This window comes from Thamnophis sirtalis, unplaced genomic scaffold (assembly GCF_051295495.1).
Source record: "Thamnophis sirtalis isolate CommonGarterSnake01/CBP01778 unplaced genomic scaffold, rThaSir2_p1.2 scaffold_2, whole genome shotgun sequence".
Lineage (NCBI taxonomy): Eukaryota > Metazoa > Chordata > Lepidosauria > Squamata > Natricidae > Thamnophis > Thamnophis sirtalis.
The window spans coordinates 168,943,582-168,966,749 of NW_028261382.1; the positions used below are offsets into that span (position 1 = coordinate 168,943,582).

At 37.2% G+C, this 23,168-nt stretch overlaps 2 protein-coding genes across 2 annotated transcripts in view; one reads left to right on the top strand and one right to left on the bottom strand.

Annotated features, from left to right (window-relative positions):
• JARID2 (jumonji and AT-rich interaction domain containing 2) overlaps positions 1–21,099 on the top strand; it is a 225,499-nt gene extending 204,400 nt beyond the window's left edge. The window contains exons 9-18 of the mRNA XM_087707415.1: positions 230–322; positions 1,530–1,648; positions 2,634–2,704; positions 4,321–4,435; positions 6,840–6,945; positions 10,277–10,459; positions 11,036–11,166; positions 12,638–12,818; positions 13,944–14,051; positions 19,169–21,099. Of these exons, the coding sequence (XP_087563541.1) occupies positions 230–322; positions 1,530–1,648; positions 2,634–2,704; positions 4,321–4,435; positions 6,840–6,945; positions 10,277–10,459; positions 11,036–11,166; positions 12,638–12,818; positions 13,944–14,051; positions 19,169–19,345 (1,284 nt within the window). The 3' untranslated portion in view covers positions 19,346–21,099. The remainder of the gene's footprint in view (positions 1–229; positions 323–1,529; positions 1,649–2,633; positions 2,705–4,320; positions 4,436–6,839; positions 6,946–10,276; positions 10,460–11,035; positions 11,167–12,637; positions 12,819–13,943; positions 14,052–19,168) is intronic.
• An 865-nt stretch (positions 21,100–21,964) lies between these two features.
• DTNBP1 (dystrobrevin binding protein 1) overlaps positions 21,965–23,168 on the bottom strand; it is a 44,087-nt gene continuing 42,883 nt past the window's right edge. The window contains exon 10 of the mRNA XM_087707417.1: positions 21,965–22,954. Within this exon, the coding sequence (XP_087563543.1) occupies positions 22,722–22,954 (233 nt within the window). The 3' untranslated portion in view covers positions 21,965–22,721. The remainder of the gene's footprint in view (positions 22,955–23,168) is intronic.

Genomic DNA, 23,168 nt, shown 5'->3' on the forward strand with positions numbered 1-23,168 from the left:
ATATAGAAAAGCAATCTGTAGCGCAACCAGTTTACCAACTGTCTGTGAAACGGAGGGGACTCAGTAGTTGGAAATACAAAAAAAATGAGCAATAAAATCCTGAATGCCAGAATAAATTTTCTTTCCAAATCATTTGTTTTCTTTCCTATTTTTGGAATTTTAAGTGCATTATGATAGTTGGGAAAAATGTAGGATCATAATTCTTCCCGTTTTTGCTTCTGTTTCATAGGGAAGGTCTGTTTCTTTAACAACTTTTTACCGAATAGCAAGAAACGTCATGAGTATGTGCTTCAGTAAAGACCCCACAGCAGCAGAAATAGAGGTGAGAAATGTCCTAGTATTAAAACCGATCTTCTCCCAACTACATATGAAAAATCCTAAGCCTCCAGCAAGTAATGGCAACCATGCTTTTTACATGGAAACTCATATTAACTGGATGTAGAAAGGTAATAATCATACAATCTTGGTCATCATGAATGCTGTCTGTTATGTAATTTTAAAAGCAGGGTTGCTTTAAAGACAAGTAAAATTCTCGCTAAGTTTAATTCAAAAAGGAGAAGCAGTAAATAGGAAAAAAAGAGGCAGATATTTATTATTTATTGATTGCTTTTAAAATAGTAACAGAAAAAGACAGGGGACAAAATACAAAGTTAATTGATAGGCACAGTACATTCTCATAAAAAGCAACACATAAAAAGTGCTTTAAAATATAAGAAAAGAAACAGGGTATAATATATCATGTTAAGTTACAATTCTATATATACTTATCTAGTGTAAATATTATTCAAATGCATACCTGTGTATTGTACTTATTTAGCTATATTTTGTATACTTTACTAATGATTTTTTTTTCATGCCAACGGATTTCTATCAAGTTCAGGATCCAATATTTCATTGAAATCTCCTTCCTATTACCATTTTATCATAAATATACTCATTCAACTGTCAGAAACATTCATGAAACATAGTAGGAGAATTTAAGTTAGGTTCATCATTATTCATTGCTATTGCAGTCTTTGCTATTCTGGCTCATAAAATTTAGCATCCATGTGAAAGTCACCAGATCCTAAGGTTAAATTCTAAACAATTTCCCTTTGCTGGTAGCTGTATCCAGGAAAATTTTATCTCATTGTATGGCAAAGGATACTCGTCCTTACATTTTTAAAAAATGTTCAGAAAAGGTTTCGCTTGATTCAATGCCTTATCAGTTCTTGCTAGTCATGGTTCTTCTTTCTCCTTTTATGTGTTTTCCATGGCTATGGCAGGATGCTCTCTATTCTTCTGCTTGTAATTAAATGGATGCATATTTTCTAAACGCCTTAAAACATTTTTCCACCAACAAAAACATTTTATTTGCTGAAAGGCTAAAGATCAGAAAGATAATAAGAACCTTTGTTAAGAAATCTCTAGCATGTTCATTTGCTAAAGTTTCTTTTTCTAAGAAAAAAGGTAAAGAATGTTTGATATACTGTATTCGGCCATAATTTTAAACATCTATTACAACTGGGTAGCTTTTTTTCCCCTTATAGCAAGAATACTGGAGATTAGTAGAACAGAAGGACTGCCATGTAGCAGTGCACTGTGGAAAAGTGGACACTAACACCCATGGCAGTGGCTTCCCTGTGGGAAAATCGGAACCTTTTTCAAGGTAATACATGGCAACATTATCTAGAATTCTGCTTGACTTTTTTAATCTTCTCTGGCCAGTACCACAGTGGGAACTAATTGTTTTATTGGGATACTATTCAGTTTGATCCATGTGATATGGTGTGCATTGATAACTATAAAGTCTCAAGTGAGAAGCACATAATTTCAGCTCAGACTCTTTTGTGAGAGCCATAAAATTGCATGTTCCTATACTATTTTGACTTAAGAGTAAGAGATTTAAAAGGCAGTATATATTTCAAGTCAATCTACTGCCGAGAATAGATTCTTTCAAACCTTTTGGGATGTGAGGGGGTGGACACTTGGTTGGCTGGTTGCATAAAGTAGCTGAATCCAATGTTAGGTTTCCTATGTGGTATTCTGAAGTAATTTAATCATTTTGCTATGTTTACTTTATTTGTTCCCCAAACATGACATTTCAGAGGGTACTTAAATTTGAATTATAATCTATTTTGGATAAAAATGTACAGTTAGCCATTAATTCCTGGCATCTTTTTTTTTAAGTAGCAATAAAAGCATTATAATAGACTCCCTTTACATGGTGCCATCCAATTGAATAAAAACTGCAGTTCTCAGAATTCCCAACCAGTATATAGTCTGTCATCAGAGAGTAATTCTAGTCTCCAATGAACACTTATATATTTTGTTTGTTTGTTTTTCTACATTGGCAACAGGACAGCTATTAAAATGAAGAAGTAGTAATCCTGATGCTTTTAATTATTGACATCTATAAAGTTAAATGCTATCAGAAAGTTAATCAATTTCTTTTTAATCATTTTAGTTCTTTAAAAAAATTAGTCAGAACACCGAAGACGAGTGTAAGATCTTTGATCAGTTATGCAAAAAATTGTCTACTTAGATTTTTTTTTGAACAAGGAGGACTATTTTAGATTCACTATCAGAAGCAGAATATATAAAGTGGCATTTAATACTTGTTTACAGTTATCTATATTATTTAATTTGCACAGGCATGGATGGAACCTGACAGTCCTTCCTAATAATACAGGATCCATCCTGCGACATCTTGGTGCTGTGCCTGGTAAGAAGGTGTACTTTCTCCACACTTATAGTTGTGGCACTCAGAAAGATTTGCAATAAACCACATTTTCTCCATTTCTCTGTAATCGGGCATCTATAAATGATGTTTAAAAATAAATTAACATTCAGTAAACTTTGCCATGGCAGTATTTAAACTAAATGTGATTCTGCCACCCGTTGACCCTTCAGTCTGTTCAACACAGATGGGCAGATTTATCTTCATGTGAGGCTGCTGAGATTCGTGTTGTCTGTTAAAATAATCGCGCCACAGTTTAACTCAGATCTTTGTATTATAAAAAGAATCAGATTGAGGTAGAGGCTAAATATATAGTGCAAATCATGTCCTTGTTGACTTCTTCAAATCTGTTGTAGCCTGTTCATTAATATTCAATACATTAGTGGTAGCTCTAATGTCTGTATGGTGATTGATAGGCACAAGTAGCTCCATTATTTGCTGTCCCAAAGGATTTATGCTGTGCCAATTAATGTGCAGATTTTTGCTGTTACTGCTTTTTCTTTACAAAAACCTTTGGTGATTTCTACTTTACAAAGGGCTAGTTGAGACAGTTGTCAAAGTTTATAGTGGTATGATATTGCTATTGTTTTCAATTTTTATTATCACACCTAGTAAAAAAAAAACTTTGTAATTTTCTCATTCAGTTGCAATAGTGCAACTGCATTTATCTTTAGAGATAATTATGGAATGAGTATGTATACCTATTGCACATCTTCAGAGGAAAGGAATATTATTTTTTCCAGACATTGTTTCATGAGCACTGACATTGTTTAGCTCTAAATAGTCCTCAGCTTACAACTATTCATTTAGCAATCATTTGAAGTTACAACAGCACTGAAAAGTGACTTAGGACTGTTTTTCACACAACCATTGTAGCATCCCAATGGTCACATGATCAAAATTCAGATGCTTGGCAACTGGCATATATTTATGATGGTTATAGTGTTCCAGGGTCACATGATCACTATTTATAAGCTTCCCAGCTGGCTTCCGGCAAGCAAAGTCAATGATGAAAGCTAGATTCACTTATCAACTCTGTTACTAACTTAACAACCACAGTGATTAACTTAACAACTGTGGCAAGAAAGGTCGGCAAACTCACTTAACAACTATCTTAGTTAGCTAGCAATAGAAACTTTGGGCTCAACTGTGGTCATAAATCAAGGATTAACTATATTGGCAAAAGCTAAATTCTTATTCACATATAAAGCTATACAAGCTGATTTGGTAAGATACTGTTGCATGTTAACATCAGGACCCAGGGATCAAAAGAGATCTGACCAATCAGATTAGGATCATGTTCATTTTTGTAAAATCTGTCTCTCTCTATATATAAGGAAAATCTGTGTGTGTGTGTGTGTGTGTGTGTGTGTGTGTGTGTGTGTGTGTGTGTATATATATATATATATATATATATATATATATATATATATATATATATATATATATATATATATATAGTGTGTGTGTGTCTATAGTTATAGTTATATATATATATATATATATAGTTTTATATATATATATATAGTTATATATATGGTTTTTTAATGAGAAGATTGGCAGTAATCATGTTTTCTTCTGAACTGATGTTACTAATTTAGGAGTGACAATTCCTTGGCTAAACATTGGCATGGTCTTTTCTACCTCATGCTGGTCTCGAGACCAAAATCACCTTCCATATATTGACTACTTACACACTGGTGCTGACTGCATTTGGTAAGTAACTCTTAAGTGTGTTTCTTTGCTATACTTCCCTTTCTTTTGTTGGAGATCTGCAGAATTTTTTAATTTCAAAATAAAAGAATTATGCTATTAATCATTCTATTTAGAATTTCAAGGCAGGATACAATAATGTTAAAAATGAGCACTGTAAAATATCCTAGTAAGTATAACAAAGATGAGTAAAATTTTAGGATGAACAAAATTCCAAATTATTGTTATTATTTTCCTAGGTGAGAAAGGCATTTTATAGAGTTGCGTTAGGATTTATCTTTTAAGTTTACTCTAACTTAACTGCTGTAATGTATTTTAAAATATCAAAGTCAGACTGACGTTGTGGCACAATTAAATTTTACTACCTAATAAAGGAGGGAAGTGAGATTAATATAGTCTTAATATTGAAATTCAGTCAGTTCCAAATGGTTCAGATACTTTGAAATTAAGCTCACAAAGGTATTGAGAAATTGAGACTCTTATTCAAACTGTGTTTTCTGGCTTAACAGGTCTAACAATCCCACAGTATCAGAAAATACTTCTTATTCAAGCAAGAAATAACCCATTCTGATTTCCATTAATGGTTCTCTTTACCTCTTTAAAATGTGCTTCGCAAATAGGTAGAGAGAGTTACTAATAACTCTCTAATAATGGGTTGATAAAATATATCTACTATTCGTGGATTTTTCTGATCTTCCTGCAAGATTTATTCTAGCTATTTGAAACCAAATGTAAAATTTAAAAAGTTTTTTTTTAAAAAAAAAAAACTTCCCTGCTGTATTAGGTAGTAAAATTTAATTGTGCCTTGTTATATAGGGAAAACAGCCTTCTCCAAAGTCAGGAAATCAGGTAATTTTTTTAAAGAATACGCTGTTTCACACGTTCAATTTTTCAGTGCTTTTTACTAACTTAATGTACAAAGTTTGGAACAGCCAAAATGTACAAGATATATTTTACTGCAATATAATCATTGCGAGGGTGAAAGATGGTGGCTTTTTTGAGTAATTAATAACCAGTATGAAATTTAAATCAGTGGCTCTTGATCTTAAAAAAAAAAAACCTATTTGGAGAAAGACTTAAATATCCAGGGTCTACAGCTTAGCTTGGTTGTGAAGAAATTGTTATAGTTAATTTTTTAACTACTGAATTGTAACAATTAGCTATGATTGTTTTCCTATATTAAATATCAACGGGAAAATTTCAGAAAATGATTTATAATAGAATGAAACAAATCCTATAGGCTGAATTACTTTTCCGACCTTTTTTTAAAAAAAAAACAACTACGTATTATTAAATTTTTTGTCTTCACAAAATATATCAAAGAAGTTTTGTACACAGTAACTGCTGCAAGAATACCTTGCATTTTTTTTATTGGAAAATGTGTACAGTTGCCACAGAATGACTAATTAAATTGTAGGCTTGTGCCTTATCCAAAATAACATTTCAGAAGTAAATCTGTCACTATTTAATTTTACTTGAATTTTTTTTAAAAAAATAATTCTATATATGAACGTGTGCCGCATCGGAAATTTGGATTTGTCTTTAACATAAATTCTTAATAATCTAACTTCAATTATTTAATCAGTTATATAAGGATAACTTTTTCACCGTTCAAGAGAAATTACTGCCATTCTTTATCTTACCTTACAATTTATACTGTGCAGATTATTGCTGCAGATTGTACATTACTTGGATTTTAACAATGAGTTCTAGATTTTATAAAGATGACATATTCTGTTATGTATAATTAAGTAATGAACTTAGTATTGAAAAAACTTACCTTAAAAAAATCTGTCTTTGCATACAGAGGCATGCTGACTGCAGATTTGTAAGGGGTGGGTTCCGTCAAGTCCCTTCCGTTCCGTTCCACGTGCTGTTCAGCTGATAAAATCCTTTTATTCTCTGTCTTGGGCAACATATAACTCAGCATTACTATCATGATGTACTGTTACTAAATACTGTAATTGTGAAACTTAATCTTATTTTAGACTCTGTCTAAATATAAAGTTACTGATTTTTTCACTCCAGCTTATATAGGGATTGGTTCCGGCTGCTGCTACTACCGTTTCGCTCAGGGATGCATTGCACGCGCATGTGCAGTACTAAAAAAATGCTTCTGCACATGAGCAGAAGCAAGATGGCACCGCCTACAGCGCTGCACAAGAGCACCGGTTCAGGGGCATGGCAGGCTGAGTTACTACCTATTTGGCCAAACCGGGCTGAACCAGTAGAAACCCACCTCTGAGATTACGGCATCTTTTCCAATTTAGTTTTTAACCTCTTAGGTTGGCATTCAGTTTTGGAGATGCAATTTGGGTCACTGCCTTCTGATGCCTAGTACCTTATTTAGTCTAGAATTCATATCCCTTTTTTTTTGTGATTTCCTCTCTGTGTCAAACGTGAACAGGTATTGCATTCCTGCTGCAGAGGAGAAAAAACTTGACAAAGTGGTACATACCCTGTTGCAAGCCAATGGCACTCCAGGACTGGAAATGCTTGAAAGTAACGTCATGGTAAGTCAATTTCTGATTTCTGTCTAGTCAACAGGGGTAGTCAACCTTTTTATACCTACCGCCCGCTTTTGTATCTCTGTTTGTAGTAAAATTTTCTAACCGCCCACCCCGTTCCACAGTAATGGTGATTTGTAAAGTAGTTATAAAATTTATAAAGCAGAGTTACAGCAAACCGCTACCGCCCACCATGAAAGCTGGAACGCCCACTAGTGGGCGGTAGCGACCAGGTTGACTACCACTGTTCTAGCAGGATCCAGTTCAATTTTGTTTTGTAACTTTATGGATAGCAGTGAACCCTGTTGTACAGGTATTTGAAGCAAGGACTAATTAAAGAAAAAGCATACAGCCACGGGTACCTGTAAAACCCAACCATTTAATTAAATCTTGATGTGCCATATGATATGGAGCTGTGTAGACCAGGTGCTAAGCTTAACAGGCTATTGAAGCAGGATTCCAACGAGGCCTCAAAACCACGCCCATGTTCTTAGATCTAATTGTGCCATATGACACATTTTGGAAGGATGGATTGTTATACAAACTATGCCATCTGCAAATTTATGTGTCGACTAATTAATAACATGCTGAGTGATAAGTCCTTTCAGATAATAATGGGGGAACAACATAAGTAAGGTAAGAAGATTAAACAATGGCCTCCCACAAGGCTCTGTAAGTGCACCACACTATTCAACTTAAACATATCAGATATGCCACCAACAAAGGGATTAAGATTTGGATACACTGATGATTTGGCCATAGCAAAAAAAACATGGAGGTGAGAGAAACCTCTTATAGGCTGCCTATACATTGGCAGAAAAAATGCGGGGGGGGGGAATAAGTTTTGCTTATGCACGCCTAAGGCATTCATTCTTTTGACCGCATAATCCAGCATATGCTGAACCTTAAATGGCAGATCTTATCTCTTTGGATTGGATTGCTTCTATAAGTTACTTGGGGAGCATTTCCTCTTAAAAATGTATTTAAACTATTTAAAATAAATAATCAAAGTATATTTTATTTAAAAGCAGATACTGAGCCGAGGTGGCGCAGTGGTTAAATGCAGCACTGCAGGCTACTTCAGCTGACTGCAGTTCTGCAGTTCGGCTGTTCAAATCTCACCGGCTCAGGGTTGACTCAGCCTTCCACCCTTCCGAGGTGGGTGAAATGAGGACCCGGATTGTTGTTGGGGGCAATACGCTGACTCTGTAAACCGCTTAGAGAGGGCTGAAAGCCCTATGAAGCGGTATATAAGTCTAACTGCTATTGCTATATACTTTCCAAATTGTAAAATATTCATTTTTTCTGTTGTGTATTAAAGCAAGTACATTTTTATAAGTTTGATAAGAAAATTATTGCTTTTTATTGATTTATCACACTGATATACCACCAAATCTCCCAGAGACTCCCAGTGGTTTATAATATTAGAACAATTAAAACAACTACAATAATACATTAATGCTTATAAAAGCCACTGGGATAAGTTAAAATATTAAAAATAACAACCAATAAGAATAGCCATAACAATATTATTATTAAAACAAATTGTTTCACCTGGGGTTAGTCCAAAATGAAAAGGAAGTCAGGACCTGTACTCTTGACCTTTTTATCATCTATCCAGCCCCCAACCATTACTACAACTGCTGCTTTTTGGGTCTCCTCTTCTGGCTTAGGCAATCCAAGTCCATATCAGGCAAAATAATATCCAAATCTCAGGCCAATCTCAATGCACACCATAAGACTTCCTGTCCTCTCCAGCAGCATTCTATTCAGATGAATTATTTCCTTGAAGAATGCACCCTCAGTCTCCTCCTTCATGTCAGCTCCATTTCGCATTCAATAAGGTGTCCTCCTGAGTGGATGTCTACATATTACATCCCACCACTATTGCTACACTGGCTTCAAAGGGAGCTCACATGTCAGCTGTAAGGACCTCATCTCACCCTCGTCTGATAATATGAAGCACAATAGCCAGTCTCTCCAACACCCTGAAGACAAGATAATTTCCAAACTGGTAACCTATTCACATTTCAGCTTCGGATCCTACAGCTTCTCTCATCTCCTCCATCATTAGCGTCCATCCACTTTGATAACCATTCCCTAGCCATCTTATTGGATGCTATGTAAGCCCAGACATGCCATCTCTCAGACTAATTTCTAGCATATCTTATAGCCAATACTACACCCACAAACAACTGATACATCCATTAAAAAAATGTTACATCCCCCCCCTCCCCAATAATCTTGGTTGTAAATAGGTAAAGAAGGACTGGCATGTATTTTGAGTCCCATTGAAAGTAACCTCCAAAGACGGGAATTTTTTTTCTCATGTTGTCAACATTTCTTGAAATTCGACATTCCTACCTAAAGTAGCTTTCGTGATGCATCCAAATATGGTATCTCACAAAGTCTAATTTCTGTATTGAGAGTATAAGTAGTCCTTGTTTAGCAAATGTGTCTTTTCGCGACCATTCACAATTATTACAGCAATGAAGAAATGATTTTGTGACCAATCCTCACATTTACAACCTTCACAGGTCTGTAAAGCAAAGGAAAACTGAAATAAGATCATAAACCCAGTTGTTGTTTCATTCAGTCACCACTTCACTTGGTTCCACCACAAAACCGCGGTAGACTAAAGCGCGCTCGACGAAAGCGCGTACGTGACGTCATCACAGCGCGACGAAAACCGCGCTGTGAGCGGTAAACTTAAAATTAATGAGTAAATCTAAACCTAACCCCCCCAAACCTAACCCTTAACCTAAACCTAACCGTTAACCTAACGCTAAACCTAACGCTAACCCTTAACCTAACCCTAACCCTAACGCTTAACGTAACCCTAAACCTAACCCTAACCCTTAACCTAACCCTAACCCTAACCCTTACCTTTATGTGAATCGGCTTGCTTTAATTTTATTTTAATTTTAATTTAATTTATTTTTAATTTTATTTGTCGCGCTGCTGATGACGTCACGTACGCGCTTTCGTTGGGCGCGCTTTAGTCTACCGCGGTTTTGGCGTGCCACGCTTCACTTAACGATCAAGGTCCAGTCTCAGTTGTAGTCACTAACAAGTAATAGCTGTGTTTGTTTTCGGGATCATAGCATCTGTATAAGGAATAAGCACTGGAAGTTCCAGTTTGTATTGCAACATTTAAAAGTTTATGTGATATTGGTATTGTTTTATGGAACAGGGATTGTGGGATTATGGGAGTTGAAGTACACTGTAACCTGAAGACTTCTAAATTCAGTCAGGTTTCATTGCACTATACAGGAAGTACTGAATGGCAAGGAAATAAGATTTTAAAAGGGTGATTTCCTTTCTTCTCTTTATTTAGATCGCCCCAGAGATATTGTGCAAAGAGGGGATCAAGGTGCACCGTACTGTACAACAGAGCGGGCAGTTCGTTGTCTGCTTCCCGGGATCTTTTGTGTCAAAAGTATGCTGCGGTTACAATGTCTCTGAAACTGTGCACTTTGCTACCACCCAGTGGACAAGCATGGGTTTTAAAACTGCCAAGGTAAAAGTGTCAGACCTTTCAAAAAGCAGAATGCCTTTTGTAAAAGCAGACAAAACACTTCACATACACGTTGTGCGCCATGCTGTTCAGTGAAACTAGTCATTATTACAAATACCTATTTTGCTTATAAATTTCTTAGGCAGTGTCTAACTTTCAAAATGATAACCGAAATTTGGTTAGCTATTAAAACAATCAAGTCTGATTTGGAGATGTCAAATGAATTATTGCATGTGGAAATTGGAAATTGGAAATTGGAAAGTTTATTTATAGGCCGCCCTTTTCCCTGGGGGGACTCAGGGCGGCTTACAATTCATGGGGAGGGGAATACAAACAGTGAGACATAAAACAATACATAATTAAAAATAGAACACAACATTCATCATTCGGGAGGGGACGGATTACAATCTAACCCCAGGCCTGACGGGATAGCCAGATCTTAAGGGCTGTGCGGAAGGTCTGGAGGGTGGTGAGGGTACGGATCTCCACTGTGATGCAGTCTCTAGGCTGTGATCTTTCTATTGGAATATATTTCATTGTATGGTAAAGAAGAACTAACGGTGAAATGTTTGTGAGTAGGAAATGAAGAGGCGACATATACCCAAGCCATTTTCAATGGAAAAGCTGCTGTATCAAATTGCGACAGCTGAAGCCAAGAAAGAAAATGGTTCTGCTCTGAGTACAATATCGGCTCTTCTGAGAGAGCTCAGGTAACCTTTGTTTCATATCCGCTTTTCTCTTGAAAGAAACTCTAACGCCAATTGCAGTGGGTGCTGTAAGACAGCCAGGACCAATGAGCCCAACCACAGATGGAGAAGACCTTCTACACTTGGTGCGCTGTCACTGAAGACAAAAACGAAGGATTCAAGCATTCTGCCAAGCATTCACTTTTTTTTTTCCAATGAAGGAACTCAGTATTCAGACCCAGAGCTCAAAACGTTCTGCTCCGAACATTCATATAGGTTGTTTTGTAATTATGGATAAGCAAGGAAAGCCTCTCTTTCAATCTGACTGTGGCGTGAGCAGATTTCCACAGCTTCTCCCTTTTCAATGCTGAAAGACTATTGAATATTTTTCTGTCTCCTCTCTAGGACATTTTTGAAAGGAGGGGAAAGCTGTTGTCTTTCTAATATAATGCTGTGTTCTCTTTGTTCTTTATCATGTAGCATCGTTATCCACAATTCAAGTGTGATCGATAGCACATCGCATAGATCAAGGATCCGTAGAAAATCTGATGAGTGGAATCTACAAATTGTATTTAATGAACTAATTTGTTAATTTGGTAGTCTGACTCAAGTCTTCTTCCCTGCGTATTGGCACTCAGGGCAGAAGACTTGAGAGGTTCATTGAGGATCTCCACATGGAGTTTCTCCTTCTCAGAAATGTTACATCCATGTTACCTCTACATATGCATTTTCTTAAAAGGGCATTTTGTAAATGTGGTGAGGGCTGGCATTTGTTTTCCTATTTGGCCATGTCAATGGTCCTGAGGTTTGTTCAAACTGAATTTCTTTTCCTTTGAGGACAGCAAGAGTTTTCATAATAACACTGCTAACCATTAGAGTAGCTGGGGCTGTTTTAAGTTGCAACACAAAGCATCTTCAGTGTGTCAGGTCAAGGATAGCCATCTTTTGAAGTCTAATTTGTGCCGCTTTGAATAACTTTCTGTTCTTCTCATCCACTCATTACTTTTGTACATGATGTTCCATTTGTCCCTCCTCTATGGTCAGCATGTATCTGCATTCATAAATCAGACTTTTGAAGCTGCGATGATTCTAGGCAATATATTCAGCTTTTACTTTTTTTTTCTTTCTTTTTTTACTAAATGTCAAGCCTTCATCATTCTTGGATTCCTAGGAAGTGTCTTGAGAGACATTTCTTTTGGCAATTCAGGCTGGCAAAACAGTTCTAGTTGAAGCCAGGAGTGTCATAGAGATTTCTACAAGAACTCAGCTTCTGAAGTTTTCAGAATTCCTACTTGTTCTGCAGTGGTCACTAATGCAATCTTAGGTAGGGTTAAGGAACAGCAGGAGTTTGGCACTGCTCCCTGGGAGTGTATGCAGTGCCATGTTATCCAGTGACAATTTTTAAAGGCTCAGCTGCATGTAAAAACGAGGCCTTCCAGATGTAACTTTGAATTCCCCTTTCAGGCTGTGTTCTAATTATTTTTAATCTTCACAGGGACACAGAATTGAGGCAGCGGCGGCAGCTATATGAGGCCGGTCTCCATTCTTCAGCTCGCTATGGGAGCCATGACAACAGCAGCTTGGGAGTGGACGGGAAGAAAAAGCCTCGAAAGTGGCAGTTAGAGACATCCGAAAGAAGGTGTCAGATATGCCAGCATCTCTGTTACTTATCCATGGTAAGAGAAATTTCTCAAATCCTGCATTCCTGATTCTTTCCATCTATCCAGCCATCCGTCCGTCTATCTGTCTGTCTGTCTGTCTGTCTCTCTGTCTACCCATCTATCCATCTATTTTCTTTCTTTCTCTCTCTTTTCTTCCTTCCTTCTTTCCTTCTTTCCTTCCTTCCTTCCTCTCTTTTCTTTCTTTCTTTCTTTCTTTCTTTCTTTCTTTCTTTCTTTCTTTCTTACTCACTAGAACACAGCTGCTGAGGGTGCAGTACTGCAGGCCACTTCAGCTGACTGTTATCTGCAGTTCAGCGGTTCTAATCTCACCGGCTCAAGGTTGACTCAGCCTTCCATCCTTCCGAGGTGGGTGAAATGAGGACCCAGACTGTGGGGGGCGATATGCTGACTCTGTAAACCGCTTAGAGAGGGCTGAAAGCCCTATGAAGCGGTATAGAAGTCTAACTACTATTGCTATTGCTCACCCCAATTCTGCAGTTTGCAAAGTTTAATGGATAGTTAAAATCACAGACAAAACAAAACAGCCTAGACTAAAAGAAGACATAATAAAATTGTATATAACAGTCCCCACATTAATCCCAGGCGTGGGAGCAAACCCAAGGTTTAAGAGCTTTTCCAAACCTCCATAAAATGGATTCCATCCATGTCTCTTAGGGGATGCTGTTTAGGAGGCCAGAGGCTACAACAGAATTGTAATAGAATTATTGGTATTTTAATGTATCAATTGTTTCCTAGCTACAGAATAATTTCTAAAATAATGTGCATACTTCAACAAAGTGCAAGATATGTATTTCTATAGTCTCCCGGAAAGCACTGATGAATGGGATGCTCAAAATTGATTCGCCGCCATCCAAAATAACAGACTTGTCAAGGATAGAAAAAGAAACTTTGCTATGGAGATATTTGCTCCATAGGAGATATTTGCTTGTATTTGAATATTTGCTCTGAAACAAGACAGTTAACTACTTCATAACCCATTGAATTCAATTTTACTGAAATTATAAATGGTTTTTAAACACTATCTAAAATAAGTTACATTAAGGCTTCAGCTGAAACGCAGACATTCAATATGACCTGTAGCTTTTTAGTATTCTCAACCTACGTTTGTAAAAATTGCAGGTTGTACAGGAAAATGAAAATGTTGTCTTCTGCCTCGAATGCGCCCTGCGGCATGTAGAAAAACAGAAGTCTTGTCGTGGATTGAAACTAATGTACCGTTATGATGAGGTCTGTATAATACTGTTTGTGTTCTTGTGGGTTATTTTTTAAGGCTGTATAATTTATTATAAGTTTGATATGTTGCATGTATGATCTGTGGAGTTGCTGCTCTTGCTTTTTAATATTATGGATAATTTATATTTATTGCTGCAGAAAGTTTCTTGATAAATTTGCATTGTTGCCTTTTAACCCCTCACTTGTTTTAAGAATTATAAAATGAAAAAATAGTTTTGAACAGCCCTACACTGTAAACAGTGTTCACAGTAGCAAAAAATACAATTCCTTAGCAATTCCTTGGCTTCAGATGTCTTCCTTACATACACAGTGTGTACAATTTTTTTGTCTTCAAAGCTCATCAAGGAAAGCCATGGTTTTGCAGTTGACATACTTCAACAAGTAGCAAGTTCAGTACAGATAATACCAGAATCTTTGCACTTTAAACAAATCTATAACAAATCATTTAAAAATAGCAGTAAACGTATCTATCAGAGTATTGTCTTTTTTAATGTCTGAGAGGCATTTAACTGACCCTCCCTCAAACTTCCTCCTCCACTCCTTAATTAGCTCCAGAAAAAGGCAACAAAGATGGACATTTTGCCCGCTGTTTAACAGAGTCATGTTCTCTTCATGTGTCTATAGTTTGGAGGAATTTAAAAATAATAATAAGCAAACCAATTTTGTGACTTCAGACTAATTGAAACAATTAGAATTGGAATGAAAAGCCCCAATGTTTGTTTGGAATGATTGTCAATGCATTATATGAATTACTGTACCCAGACTGACTTGTTTGTTGAGGGTTAATCCATTTTGTACCCTATCAACTAAAGGGTTCTTGCCCAAATCCAAAGAAGCAGGCAGAAAACAATCCCCCCCCCAAATAAAATAGATGTCAGTTGTAGACTTAAACCCAAAACTGTTAACATCAAAATGACACTTTTCATTGTTCTTGAAAATACAGATTGCAAATATAGATTGCCAGAAAGTCCAGTTATTCACTATGAAGCAAAAAAACTCTAGAGTTACAAGTTACATATTTTTATAGAATATAAAATACAGAATATAGAATTTTATAGAACTCTATAGAACATTAATTCTGGTCCCCAAGTTTCAGTTGGTATATAATGATAGGATATTAATAGCTATCAGTCAGATATAGCAATTGCTCTAGCTCATAATGATCTCTTAGCATGATTTTAATATTATACAATAGCATCTAACTTTATATGCTCCCCTCACCTCCATTTAAAAATATTCCAAGTAGTCCTTGACTTGTAACAATTCATTTGGTGACACTTCGAAGTTAGTTATGGCTATTTTTCACACTTATGACTGTTGAACATCCACATGGTCACATGATCAAAATTCAGTCACTTGGCAACTGACTCATATTTATGACATTTGCAAGGCCCCAGCTCATTTGATCTCCTTTTGTGATCTGACAAGCAAAGTCAATGAGGAAGCCAGATTTACTTAACAACCGTGTTACTCACAACAACTGCAGTGATTCACTTGTGGCAAAAAAGGTCATAAAATAGGAGAAAACTCACTTAACAAATGTCTTATTTAGCAACAGAAATTTTGGACTCAATTGTGGTAATAAGTCGAGGATTACCTGTATTGATGATTTAACATGTTTTATGACTGGGTGATTATTATTGTAATTTACCGAAACAATCCACTGTTAACAATTTAGGTCTTGACTTATTTGCAAAATCAGACATAAAACTTAGCATCTCTTCATCACTAATGAAGGAGCACATCAGTCCAAGGCTCATTCATATAATGCTGAATAGTAGTTGATTTCATCTGGGTTTAAGTGACTATATCGTCCTTCATATTGATGATGTTGTCCTACCTTGGCAACTTTAAGACTTATGGGCTTCAACACCCAGAATTCCCCAGCCATCCTGATTTCACAATTGTGGGAGTTCAAGTCCACCAATCTTAAAATTGCCAAAGTTGGATACCCGATATCTAGTCTTCTGGAACATCTTGCAGGTGAGCTGAATTAAAGAGAGTCTGAATCTTTACCACTTACCAACATTACCTTGAACCAATTCTTGGTTCATCCTCATCACGTTGTTTTCAAAAGAATTAGTAAATGGATCACTCTTAGCTGGGAAGATGGAAGAAGAGCATGAATGCAGAGACATCATTCAAAAAACCAGTTAAAAATCTGCTGTATTTGTGGAGGTAGGACAGATGAGTCAGGATGGAGCACCACTTTGCCAAATGAAGCATAAGTGCTAGATGTCACGTCGGGTTGGTAACCCTCAATGACAATGATTAGATAAGGATGGCACTGCCTTCTCTGCAAATGTCTTGGAAAGGTGCACATCAGGGGTGGGTTTCAGGCGGTTCGCGGCGGTCCCCGTGAACCGGTTGGTTGGCGAACGGAACGCTGAAGGATTCACCCGCCCGCCCGCGTTTCTTACCCGGTTTTGACGAGTTCTACTCTTCCACGCATGCACAGAACGCATACAGCGCCTGCGTGATCCTCCAGGAGCAGCTGGAGCATCACACAGGCGCTAGTACGCATGCGTGCACTGCGCGCGTGCACGAGGACGCCGCCGGCCCCGTTCCAACCGAACCGGTTGGAACGGGGCGAGAAACCCACCCCTGGTGCACATGGTGGAGTACTCCATACTTTAATGGAAGGTGTCCTAACTGCCTGAAAGTGAGCAAGCCTACCAGATGATAAGAAAAGCAGATAGTAATTATATCCCTCTAGACAAATGCTGGTAAAAGATTAAAAAAATAATCCTTGTTCTTTGGAATAGAAGAATGGTCAGGACTTACGAAAAAAGCTTGCTATGTACTTTATGTAGAGGACGAATCTTTGGTAGATTCTGAAACAGGCCTTGCCTAAATTTAAGCAATCAATCCAGTTGTTAGAGGGGAAACAGACTTAATATCTTGCAAGACATGAGAACCTGAGGTGACTTTCAAGACCAAAAGAACAGTCTGGGAAAAATCTAATCCTGCCCTGTCAAGTGCAATAAGAAGAATAATTCCTTAAGGCACAGATATTGTTTCCCATAGGTTTAGATCTGGTCATAATTTTGAAGAACGTGGAGAAAAGTTATATTAAAAATCATCAAGAGGCTTAGTCTGAGGAGAATGTCTGCCCGCCATTAGAAATACTTAGAAATGGGCCTGGTATAAGCAGTTGGTCATTTGGTTCAAGAATATTGAATAGTAAGAAAACAGAAAAACAACATAGTTGTTAAATATATGTTTTAAGGAGATGCTTAAGATAGAAGACCCTACATGGTTGCATTCCTCAGTTTCCCCAGGGTTTTTACTTCTTTTATTACTGAACAAGCCTTCCCCCCCCCCCAAAAGAGGAAATCAGGACTCCGAATTTTTAGTTAAGTCCAAAGAGCTAAGATGGGTATATTATCAGAGTGTGAAATAGCCTCAACTTAGCATCATCAACAATATGGCAAGACCAGTTATTGATCAAGTTACAAGTGACGTATCTCTAATTGGAAATTTTCCCCCTACTTATTCCCATATTGAAAAGTAGCTATACAAGTCTAACAGTACAAGATGCAGAAATCCAGGGCACATGTGAAAAACGAGGAAGTTTGAAGTAACTAAAAATTTCAGCCTTACACGCAAAAGAGAGTTTCTGTTCTGTGAGAGGAATGAGGATTATACCACAGTATCGGGTCACTAACAGGGAAGGTTGTTTAATCGTGTGGCATTTGGCAAAATCGCAAGTCTTTACATCCTTAGAGGGAGAATTGTGTAATTCTGACTTGATTTCACAGCACTAGCATTCTCATTTCCAAACACAACTACTAAATGATAGGATTTTGTGGCTGGGGCTCCAGAGTAGCAGATGCAAATCTAGTATATGAAGTTTCCTTTTTGGGAACTTATAATCGCCTAACAGGGCCTTTGCTTGCATTCCTTGGACACTGATACTGGCCTATAAAGCTGAAATTGCATCTTTGTATCTGGAAAGCTTAAGATCCGAGACTGGTACCGACTTCAATCTCAGTTCCCTTGACATTCATCATTTCTAGAGGCCTAAAACTACTGTTAAGGTTAAACAAGCATCAGCCCAGGGATGGGATTCAGCCGGTTCGGATGGGTTCAGGCGAACCGGTAGTTCTGGCGATCAGTTGACCCCGCCCACCCACCACTGCGCTAGTCTGTCCTATATTTTTTTGGCTTGAAGCCCAGCTGATAGGCCTCAGCTGTTTTACTCACCGGGGCTGCAGTAGAAGGTAAGTTTTAGAGCTGTTTTCAAACACACTGCAGGCACGGAGCACGCATTTGGCGCAAAGCGTGCACTCAGCAAACCGGTTGTTACACAGGTTGAATCCCACCATTGCATCAACCAGACTAGAGAGGAACGTTCTGGACTTTGTGATCACTGCTGTAAGAATCTGTTCCCAAACGAAGGGAACAAAACAGTCTGTTCTAAGCATCCCTGCAATGTCAGGTTTTTAGCAACGGATATACAACTCCGGTGGATGTCTCTTGCCACAGCAAAATAAGCCCTTAGCGTATCCATTAGTAGAGAAGCTCTGCACACATAATGGAGCATTTTTAGAAAAATAAGGCCATGGGCCTCTCTAAAACTAAAAATTGTTCTCAAAGGAGAAATTAAAGCATTTTAATGATAAGGAAGCAATTTGTAGAGGGGGGGGTTTCAGTTGTTTCTGTATGTTTTTTAGAATATAAAGACTTAAAATGGAAGGCATAAATGCACTCAGCAGTGCTCAAGTGCACTCAGAGAAGACAAGCATGGTTAGAAAAGAGGAACTGAACATTGGCGAGCTAACATTTTAAATGGGACAGGGCTGTCGACCCAGTTAGAAAACTTCCTGTGTGATACACAGAGACTAGCAGTAGTAATTGAATTGAATTGAATTGAATTTATTGCATTTATATGCCGCCCTTTTCCCCGAAGGGGACTCAGGGCGGCTCACAATCCAAGTCAGGGAAGGGGGTACAGATAAGGGATAAATGGTCACTTCAGATTACAGCCAGTCAGTTAAGGAAAGCTTGATTGCTGTTGTCTTGGCTTGTTTATCATATTATTGCCATGGTATTTGGAATAGGAAGTTGGTTGTTAAAAAGAAAACACGTTTTTTTCTTCTTTCAACTAGGAACAAATCATCAGCTTAGTCAATCAGATTTGTGGCAAAGTATCTGGCAAGAACGGCACCATTGAGATCTGTATCAGCAAGCCTACACCAAAAAGAGGCCCGCGCAAGAGAGCAACCCTTGACGTGCCATCATCAAGACTTTCATCCTCCAGTTCATCCAAAAGTGCTTCAAGTTAATCATGAAGATGCCAACAGTCTCTCTCATTTTGGTCGATTTTATATATATTTTTTGTAATTATATCATAGTTTGGAGTATTGCTGTAGATTACAAGCTGTCTTTGCACTAGCTCTACGGAAGATTTTCTTCTGGTTTTAGAGAACTAATTTTGATTTAGCATTAAACTGTTGAATTTTATTTTTTATTTTTATTTTATACTTAGGATAGTTTGATACAGCAGGATTTTTTTTTTAACTGTTGTACACTCATTTTTTTTTTTATAGCAGCAAGGGAACTGATAAAATTTGTTTTTGTCCCGCTGCCTGAAAACAAAAAAGCCTCTTTCCACCTACTAATTGTGAAAAGGCTTTTAAATAACCCCCCCTTTCTTTTATTTTTCTGGGTAGGTTGAAGTTTGGTGCGTTTTATAATTTGTTCTCCAATCATGTCAGCAGATTTTTTTTTTCCTATCGTGGGAAAAAAAAAGGGATAGGAGGTAAAACTTGAAAAGAACTTGCTATACTTTTGGCTTGTATTCTGTAACAGGCAGGAAAAGAAAGTTTTGTACCTTTTTAAATTGGAGAATACACCCTTTTATTTGAGAGGTTATGGCAGCTGAAGATGGACTTAGTTTTCTAATCATAGGCAAATGGGAGATTTGGAGAAAATGTTCTCTGTTACCAGCACTTCACTATGCATCTGTTCGGAGGAGGAAATGAAAGAGAGAGAGAGAAAGAAAGAAAAAAAGACTGCCTGCTTTGGGGAGGCATGTGAGCGAAAACTGTGCCTGATTTCACTAGGAAATCCATTCTGGGTTGTTGTGGTTTTTTTGGTGCTGTTGTCTATCAAAAACCCTTCAATAGCATCCTTGAAAAATGATTGAAGCCATGCTTCTTGTCATAGACGTGCAATCTTTTAACATTCCATTCTCATTCCACTGCTGTTTTTTACCCCGTCACAGTCAGCATTAATTTCGTTTTGTTGTATTGATTACATTTAGAGCCACTAGCACGTTTGCATACTTCTTTTGAATGTGAAAAATGCATTTGCTCTCCCATCTTGTCTATTATTTTTTCTCCTTTCACGTGTAACAAAAAAAAAAAAAGTATCATAACTTTTGTACATAAGCCTGTAAATTGTTTTAAATACTTGAGCCTTTTTTCTTGGGAGGGGTGGGGGGGGGAAGGGTGGCAAAAGAGACAAGATGAAGAAAAAGCCTTACGTTTCACTTTCTTCGTCGGTTGGATTGGATGCTTACAGGGTTTTTCTTGTAACATTTATAAGTGCTGCTTACATCACTGAACAACAACAAAAAAATAATAATGGAGTTAGTTGTTGCCCTTTTCTGGTTGTGTGTACAGTATGTGTGGAATAAAAAAGGGAAAATGTTTTCACAAACTCTTTGTTTCATAATTGAATTCAACAACAGTAGAGCTACCCATATTGCACTGAGCTTGCCAGTGGTGAGTGACTTGTCAGGAAAGTCTTATAAAATACATATTGTTGGTTGTTGCAGAAGACTGAATTGTTTTGGAATATTTAACAATAACAACAGAGTCGAGTGTTTCCAATGTGGTTGTCCGGTTTTTATGGCCTTGCTGTGTATTCTTTCCTTCTTGACAGTAAACTTCTGACTATGGCTTACAGTTTTGACATTTAATTTATTAGCGCTGCTCTGCTCTTTCCTTGTAAGGAAAGACTTCATGTTTATTGCCAGATTTTGTTTACTTTTCAGGTTTGTAATACAAGGTTTAATAAAAATACACTTTTTGGACACTTTGTCTTTCTTCTGAAAGCACTAGAGATCACATGATTTAAAGCTAGCTGTCTTATTTAGAACTGCTATCGTGGGCTTAGAAAATATGTAGTACTTCAAGTCATTTGCAGAGCTATATTACTGCAACAAAAGTGAAATAAATGTTTCAACTAATTTGCAGTCCAAACCAGAGGGGTTTTGAACAGCTACGGCTCTGAATTATCTTCCCCTCTCACACTCCTTTGAGACAGAATAATTCAATAGTACATAGGCTTTGTGAGCAAGCTAAATCAATATTTTCTAAAATATTAGAAAAGATAAAAAATAAAGCTGCCAATTGTTTGCAAGTATATTTGCCCACTCATAGAACAAGACCTTAGACATAATATCAAATTAGAACATCTCTCCTTCAAATATTTACAGAAGGGGGAAAGTGGAACCTGTGATCCTCACAATATTGCTACAGCTTCCAATATGGTGAATGATACTGAAGCCCAGCAAAACCTGAAGGGCTGCAGCTCTCATTCCTCTGCTAAAAGGGTGAAAGATAACAAATAGTGAAAGAGATTTCTAAAGGGGTGCAAGATAACAAATAGTGCTTGGAAGTACCATGCTGGAAGCCAGGAAATTGTGAGTTCTGGTCCCTGCCTTGGGCCTGAAAACTGAATGGGTGACTCATTTTCTCTCAGCCCAACTCATCTCACAGGATGTTGTGGGGGAAAATAGGAGAAAGGAGGAGTGTTAGACATGTTCACCGCCTTATGTATAAAAATAATACAAGGTGGAATAAAAAAGTTTTTAAAAATGTAAAATTAAATATAGAGGTTTCCTGTCTGTATTAATAAGGGCCACTGAGAGAAATAGTGTGGTTTTCTTAAAAAAAAAACTCATGTATGTATCTTATTTTCACATCCCACATCCTTGGGACCTGATGATGACAAATAATTTAAGTTACAGTGATATATTTTTAGTTGGGGGCCAGATTAAATCCAAAGGCCAACCATCTTTTCTTTTATAAAACCCAAGTGCTGCTTTTTTGTCGATTGCTGATCCTTCAACTGAGGCAGTTATACGAAAGTCACAAAAAAAAACACCCCACCCAGCTGTTCAATTTTTGGTTTAACTCTACACACATAGAATAGCAAGTACTTTATACACGTCCAGTTTTATCTTTTTTTTTTATAGAGATACAGCATACACAGGGACTTTTACCTTTCTAATTCTTTAATGTAAATATCCATTCAATCTCTCTTGTTCCAAATAACTAGCCTATTCTCCATTGCATGATAAACACCTTTTTTTTATATTCAGTCTTTTAGGAACAAAAATATACTAACTTACCACAAAGGCTTAAAATTATCTCCGTATTATAGTTCTACTGAAGATTGTAAAGTAACTCTATTCACAATTTGTCCTTTTCAGCAAGCATCGACAGGGAAAGTTAAATTGTTCCAAAGGCAAAGAGTTTATTGCTTAATGGGTGTGCTTTCAGAATGCTTTTAATATAAAAACACATTATTTTCTATGACTGCATACAGTTATCTCTCTGAAGATAAAACATGACAAGCTCTGCCAATTATGTCTTTTCTCATTCACTCCAGTCTTAATTCCTAGAGGGCAGTGTGATACGCCTCGGTCTGTTAATCACTTTCATCGCTGACATGTGAGGAGGGGCTCTTCGTTTCTGTATTCACAAGGGCGGTGTCCACTTGCACATCTTCCTCATCTAACTGGACCACCGGGGCGTCTCCTTCACAGGCATCTTGGCTAGTAGCATCTGTCCCAGGTGCTTCCGAAGCGAACTTCTCGCCCAGCTCTGACTTAGTGGGAACCTGAAAACTGATTTCATTTTGATGGGTGCTGGAATCTGACCCTTCAAAAACAAAAAGATTATTTTTTTAAAAAAAGATACAACCGAATAGCTGGTTATTACGGTATATAATGAATATTTGTCATGGGATCTAACTAGCTCTTTTTTTTTTTTGTTAGGACAATTTATAAAGCAAGCTATACAAGGTATATGATTTCATATCAATGACTGTAGAACTACTCCATTGTTTCTCAGGATGTGGTAAAAGATGAAAATA